Source organism: Opisthorchis viverrini (genome assembly GCF_000715545.1).
Source record: "Opisthorchis viverrini unplaced genomic scaffold opera_v5_229, whole genome shotgun sequence".
Taxonomy (NCBI): Eukaryota; Metazoa; Platyhelminthes; class Trematoda; order Opisthorchiida; family Opisthorchiidae; genus Opisthorchis; species Opisthorchis viverrini.
This window is the reverse complement of record NW_008751888.1, coordinates 157,083-164,345: the sequence shown is the minus strand read 5'-3', so window position 1 is coordinate 164,345 and position 7,263 is coordinate 157,083. Positions and strand designations below refer to the sequence as shown.

General features: G+C 45.7%; 2 protein-coding genes across 2 annotated transcripts in view; one reads left to right on the top strand and one right to left on the bottom strand.

Moving 5' to 3' along the window:
- T265_08686 (hypothetical protein) overlaps positions 1 to 7,263 on the bottom strand; it is a gene marked incomplete at both ends in the record, with an annotated part of 41,966 nt that overhangs the window by 16,655 nt on the left and 18,048 nt on the right. The window contains 2 exons of the mRNA XM_009174560.1: positions 1,597 to 2,003; positions 3,526 to 3,861. Of these exons, the coding sequence (XP_009172824.1) occupies positions 1,597 to 2,003; positions 3,526 to 3,861 (743 nt within the window). The remainder of the gene's footprint in view (positions 1 to 1,596; positions 2,004 to 3,525; positions 3,862 to 7,263) is intronic.
- Positions 1 to 7,263, top strand: part of T265_08685 (hypothetical protein) — a gene marked incomplete at both ends in the record, with an annotated part of 13,899 nt that overhangs the window by 5,181 nt on the left and 1,455 nt on the right. The gene's annotated exons all lie outside the window — the stretch shown is intronic.

The window sequence follows — 7,263 nt, the reverse complement described above, 5'->3', positions numbered from 1 at the left end:
GAGATCACGAAACGCTTGGGTGCTGTCGGTGCTACTCGCCTTCCAGGATGAGGACGGCGTAATCCTCACTGTGTTTGGTTGGAGACACTACAAGATATGGCTGCCAACCGATGTCAATGGCGTTCTTGTTGTCAGTTTCTATCCAGATTGTCTGAATGAATGTCTGGAGGTGTAGGCACCTCGGAATGATTGTGTTAAGCTAGCACTAAGTCCCTCCCCCATCCACCTTTATTCTTTTCTTCACAATAAGGCTTTCAAATAAGTCATGGTTGTACGGCAGTGAAGCATCGGTGTTGGACACTGATGTCATGCTGTCGATGATGATAATGATGCCAGTGATACCACAGGTTCGGGATCGTTGTTCCACATCCCTCGCCAGTTGACAAAAATGTCACCGACACTGAGAGGACTACCGTTCGTTCCAGTCAATTGAAGGACAGCATTTGAATCCTCTTTCTCGACGGCGGATAGAGAATGCACCTGAGCGCACAGGAACGCTAAACTAAGCAGATGCATTACAACGAAAGCTTCTACAAACATGTAGACAGACCACGTTCCGACCAGCGCACTGAGCATGACCCAAGAACGATTGAAATGAATGCGCTAGTGAACAACGAAAACTTGCGATCCGTACACAACTAGCTGAAAATTCAGATTCATTAAATTCACACCTGGGGAGGAAAGTGACTAGAATATCCTACGAGAGTGACCGTGTCTGAAAGACGCAGTCAGGTTGTTGTGACGGACTACTTTGTGAAGGATCAAGTTGGGGATCAAGAGATCATTCACCATGAGATCCTGAAAGCGATACTCAGTAGGGGGTGATCCAGATGTTTCGGTGTTTCTAATACACCTGCAAGAATAAAAAGTTCATAGTGGCCGCGGTCACAAAGGGGCTGTAGGACTGGGGAATTTTCAAATCACACAAGGCTGTCACATAGAAATCACGAAACCTCGATGGGTGACAGGTTAGCGAAAACGGCGACCTCCATGGAACAGAGCAATCATAAACAATACCACTGATTGAAGCTTTTTAGCCTAAACTCCGACTCTTAGAGCGGGCGTACGTTGGATAAACCAGCGCTTGTGGAAGCATATATAGAGAGGATGTGTAGCTTCCCATCAGAGATCGTCCTACGTACCACACCAGTCGCTCATACAAAGAATAAACACTAGTACGCGTTGTGGTGGGTCAAGCAAGGATACCACTTAGCAGGAGACTCAAAATGTTGAACCGCAAACTAGATGCTAGATACTACATATCCTGGCTCTCGAAGGCAAGTGTTGGTTATCTCTGGTTCTAAACCCGAGGGGTCACCAGGGGAGAACTTCAGACAATCAAAGGGCGTCGGATTTGAAGGTATAGGCTTATGTAACATCGACTGAGTACGTCTCACTGTCTGAAGTACACTAGATTTGTTTTACTAACTGTGAAACAAAACGTACAGCAAATTACTCCAGTATTGGAACGGATGATTTGAGGTAATAATTCGGAAGGTGAGATGACTTTGATCATAGGCAAGCATAGTTCGGAGCTCATAAAGTAAAGTGGGATGATAGTCAAAGAGAGAGGCACAAAGCTAAGGAGCTGAGGACCACGGTTTTTCACTGATGTTTGGAATGTCGCTGATGGAAAACCACACAGGTAGCCGTAAGGAAAAAATTTGCTGCAAGCGTGAAGGTATATGAAAACGAGTACTGGTCACGACAACTGGCGAAACTTGCCTGTGAATCGCCTTTCGCATAAGAATGGCCGACGTGCCGCTGAGGTTGTCGTCGAGAGTAAACCGGTTGAGCTCGTCCTGGCCCATCCGGTCCATTCGCCGTTTCACTACAACTAGGTTCTGCATAGCTGCTCGGTTCAACTCAGTAACCATGTCAACTTCATAGCGTTCGTCCTCAACACGATACATGTGCTCTTCATATTGGTTCTTCTTCGAAGAAACAAACTGCGAGTCTTCGGACGTGAGTGAGGAAAAACTGATATAGGAGTCATTCAGTACCTGAAAGTGACACGTATGGGCTATTAGGCAGTTGAATTGGCTTACGGAAGACCATTTTAGAAAATTGGGCACAAGTACCCCCAACTCTGGGAGACAACTTCAAAGGGGTGACTCCTGTGCGGTGGTCTCCTCCACGAAAGAATTCAAGATTGATGTACACTTGCTGGAAGTGTCCTTGAATCACCCCTATGCCTAAAATGTTGTGTGGACACCCTCACTAAACCTGTCACCGTTCTATTGAAATAGGGGCTTCACTAACGGAAGGATACCTCGATATTAAGAGATAATCTGCAAACATACAGCTTTAAGACTGTTTGAAACTATGATTTTATCGAAAACAAACCCTAGCCAGCCGGCTGCAAATGTACACTCGCAAGTTTATCAAAAACTGCATTCCGATCCTGTAGTGTCTAACAGAAACCAAGATCACGCATTTATGTTTCCAAATTGCATGGAGACCCTCAGCAATATCAATCTTGATCGTCTGTTACAACTTCTCACTAATAGTACCATCGAGCAATGTTGCAGCGAGCCTGTACATAACCAATTTGCCAACAGAAAATCCTCACAACTACCAGCTCAAATAGGCTTCTACATAGCGCTACGGATCCCCCACTCTATTTGTGTACTTTAAAGCCACGACCAATCTGTTGTTGATTCCTCCTATCGTAATTTAGTGACTATTGCCGTTCACGTGAGGCCGCACACTGGATTGAGTGAACGCTTTACACAGTCCTGAGAACAGTCCCCTAACTGTTGAAGTAGGCAAAGTGACAAAGCTGACAACTTGTCACCGCTTATAACCATTAAGGTGAAACGCCACCAGGTAACCTAAGCTTGAAAGTCCAGTTAATCACCTCATCTTCAAACTGTTTTTACCAAAGAAAGCACACTCTTGTGTACGCTAAGACTGAGCGCCATCCGTTACATACTTGAGTGGATTCACCCATGAAGTTACTGTTATCCCGCTACATTCCCTGGCCCGAAACACTTCTGTAAGTACAATGGAATCTCTGAAAGTTTACGGTCAGAAAGCACTTTGACGTTGTAACAACCGTACCCAGGTAACCCTATCTGAAGGCCAACATCCCCTGCATCTCATTTGATTTCAAGCCATCTTGCACGAGGGTTCAAATATAAACTCATATCTACAAGAACCACTGGAATTCTGTGATTCCCTACATGGCCGTGTCGATCCGGACCCATCGCGTGATGCCACATTTTCCATTTAAGCTACTCCCTCTGGACCACATTGGTACCACTCAGCAGGTATGTGCCCAAAATTACCCCTCGAACTGTACAGGGCTATTCTTGACTTGAATCGGTAGAGACTATTCGGGTTAAAAGAATCGAGTTATTATTTCAAGTTTGCTTTCACTCAAAACACTGAGATACACTTAGTTGGGAGTTACTCTGGTGTTAATGAGGCTAAACTGAACCCCCCGTTTACGATATCCTCAAACGTCTTCCGTTAACACTGACTTCTACGAATTCCGTATGAATGAGCAAACCTTCCACTCACCTCTCTGGCAATCGGACATTTCAGTCGTCCTGAACATTTACTTTGAGGGAAATTAGATGGAAGAGCGCGGTAGCTGGTGCCACATGTTCGCAGCTTCATGAAATCTAGGTCCAGACGTTTGTGACTGACATCGAGTAAAGGCATACCAGAGCCGCCTCCAGTTATCGGTGCACCGGGGTTCGCATCTGGTTGGATGTCGTAAGCAGATGGGACATTACTGCTCAACAGACGAAATTCGCGATCATGCTTTTCTCTGTCGCGCTCACTTGCAACAGCTGAACCATGGCCGGTTGGATTAACGCCAGATGAGTCAGTGTAAGGACGGGGAGATGCGGACTATAGGTTGGAAGTAGGAAAGACAGAATGTATCACAGCAAACGGTACACGAGGAGTTTTGCAGCCAAAAGTCTGCAAATGATAACCAGAAAGTCGCAGGACCAGTTGTGCTATAAAAAAAATCGTTCACTGCCTTTTCGGTGCCTAACTCCCACGTCACACAGAAGGAAGCATGAGGGCTGGGAAACTGCCAGGTTGCCCAAGCCTAGACAGGGGAAATTGAGAGGTAGAGGTCGGATTCGAACCATGGAGCTTCCAGTCAGTAAATTCGTGCTCTCTGCTAAACGTGCAGCTGAAGAGCTCATCTCACGGGTGTAAGACTCAAAGCGGCTGGAATTCACTGGATCCCCATATATTAGCCGAATAAATTCAGAGAACAAGGCAGGACAGCTATAGCAATTATCGAAATCATTGTGGGGATCAGTGGCTTGTACAGAAAGATGATCTGGCCCATAAGAACAAAAGTCACGCTTAACGCCCTTTGTGCCTAGCACAAAAGTTCAGAAACTGGGAATTTTCGTGCTTTTGCATTGACAGGAAAGTCATGGAAACCAGCCAATATAGACTACTCGAGAGACTTAGCCAAAACCGATGGGAGTATTTGTTTAAGGAGTCTGTCAAAACCTTAGATTATAGTGACCACCTGATGAATCTTCAATCAAATGTGCAAATTAATCCTAAGTCCGCTGTGCACTTCTGTATTTTATATCAACTGTCCTATTTGATACGGTCAATACTATAAACATTGTACAGTGGACAATGAAATTAGTCAGCTGTTAGGCTCTATGCTGAGCTGCCATGCCACCCAAAAGGATCACGAAAGTTGCGTTTCTGTAAGGCAGACTTGACCTACCAGGATGCCGGGGTCGGGTTCGAACCATCTCCTTGAATGTCTGAACCTGAGCGCTCTTCCCAAGAAATGGGGACGACATAGCTCAGTGGCTATAACGCGAATTTACTGACCGGAAGGTCCGTGGTATCGCAGGCTTCGTGCTTCCTTCAGGCGGCATGGCAGCTAGGCACCGATAGGGTTTTATAGCTGAACGATTGTCTTATTATTTTCCAAAAAATGGTAACTTTGTTGCAACTTCTATCACAAACGAACAGGGGTACGACATCCCGAACATCAACGGATCAGTGTCAAAGTACAATGCAAAAATTCGTCTCATCATGACTAGAAACTATCCTTTGACACTGCACAAATTCCCCGTCAATCCAAAGAGGCCCGTGCACCGTCACCTAACGCTTGAGGCCCTACATTTTACCCCCTTGGTAAGAATACTTGAGTACTTTGAGCCTGTGTAGTCGGTTCTCCCAGGTAGTTCCATCTTCAGAACTAGACACTGGACAATACTGGTTTACTCATTTTATCCATACTTAAGGTGCAGGCCGGGTTCCACGCAGCTATTGTCAAAATAGCAAGGTCCTTGCAAACAGATTTAAAAAAGACAAGTGGTAAAAGTGATACCCAAAGTACTGTTGGTGACAACTGGTTGTCCGTAGTACCCTTTCGGTGTACCCACTCGATGTAGTGAAGTCAGACTAAAGCTTCCTGCGGACCTTCACACATCCACGGCAGTTGGAGTACAGCACCTTTGAGGGTCGAGAATTTCCTCCACAGACACCGTCATAGTATCTGACGGTCCAGAGTCAAACATCACTGAAGGTTGCTGGAAGTGTCGCTGTTCTAGTATCTGACGGAGAATGGAAACGTGATCGATGCATACTGCACTAATCACTTTTATCAGATGGGCCAACAGGGATTCTCCCCATCCTTTGAAAAGGGTTCGATGATTAAACGACTATTCACTAGAATCCAACCCAGCGAAAAGCGTTCAGCGTGCAACTTGCACGCCATGTATTCTACAATATATCACTTCTAAATAACCGGACAGACGGACAGTTAAAGTATGAAACAGCTCAATTCATTCTTGACTTTCTGAGATGAAACACCACACTGAAATATCTATGGACAAAGAACTATGCGGACAAACATTTCCAGGTTGTCTAGGCAAAGAAAAGAGAGTTGGCTGAGGTGCCACACCTCGGGCTGGCCTAACCCTAAGGCACAGGCGATAAGACATTACTGTCTAGCACCTAATGCGGCAGCGCATAGCAGGTGACTTCTGAGCAGCACCGGACCCTGTGGTTTCAAGCGTCTCGACAGTATTCAATAATGCACCAGCGGTCACGGTCTACCATTGAGCGATTGCAGTGTGCGGCGTTTTCTAACCCGCTCGTCTTCGACGCTTCCATGAATATGGACATCCTGGACGATCGGGGGAAACATCTTACTGCCTTTACACCCGTATTGCAGAAGACAGTATGACTTAACCCCCAGGTCTCATCACATTAATAATAATAATTGTCCAGCTGTATCAATCATCATCATCGTCAGAAGATGGTGGGATACCCATCACATTGCCAGAAGCACCAGAGAACACTGCTGCTTCACTGTTATACAACCATGTCAATTTATTTGAAAAATGCCTTATAACAGAAAGAGGACTAGGACTAGACTGTCAAGAATGTCCCAGGTGCCCACATTCAATTCATGACCATCATAAGCACCAGCGCCCACACTGATGCTTCACAGCCATACAACCATTGTTTGAAAGCCTCATTGTAAAGGAAAGAATAAAGGTGGATGCCGAAGGGACTTAGTTCCACTTTACTATAATCACTCCGAGGTGCCTACACCTATAGACAAAACAGCACTCTCTTCGGCATACGCAACGCATATTCCAATCAAAACAGCTTCTGGTGCTGGACACATACTTCAGTGGAAGTACACGTCGCACAACTGAAACCTCGCTTTCTTTCTAATTGTGGATACCGCTCACCACGAGCCGTTTTTTTTTCAAAATTGGCATTATCACCGACTCTCTCCAGTTGTCTGGGACAGACTCCTTTTCCCAAATACAAGCAAACAGATGAGACAAGCGCTGACTGGGGACTTCAGCCCCATCTTCCAACAATGTGGATAGGATGTCTCTAACTTGCATGCAGTGTGGTGAAGCACCTAAATCGCCTGCGGTCGTGGACACAACCGACGGAAACCTGGTCCCGTCAATATATCGACTACGCAGGTGCAGTTGGTGGTCAACATTTTTGGGTTTTAGTCGACGTCTATAGCACGTAGTCAGAAATCGTCCCACTGCCATTAAAATCCAAGAGTTCCGACGTCTATCGGCGGCTTTAGGAAGCTAGAGGACAAAGGCAGTCAGTTCACATCATTCACCTCCGCAGAGTTTTGTCGGGGGTATGGTGTAACTCATGTACGTTCGCTGCCGTTTTACTCACAGTCGAACAGAGAGACAGAATGCTTCGCTGACACCATGAAGAGTACACTTTAGAAATTCAAAGTAGACAGAAGAAATTTTCCGATTTATCCTGCTGGCA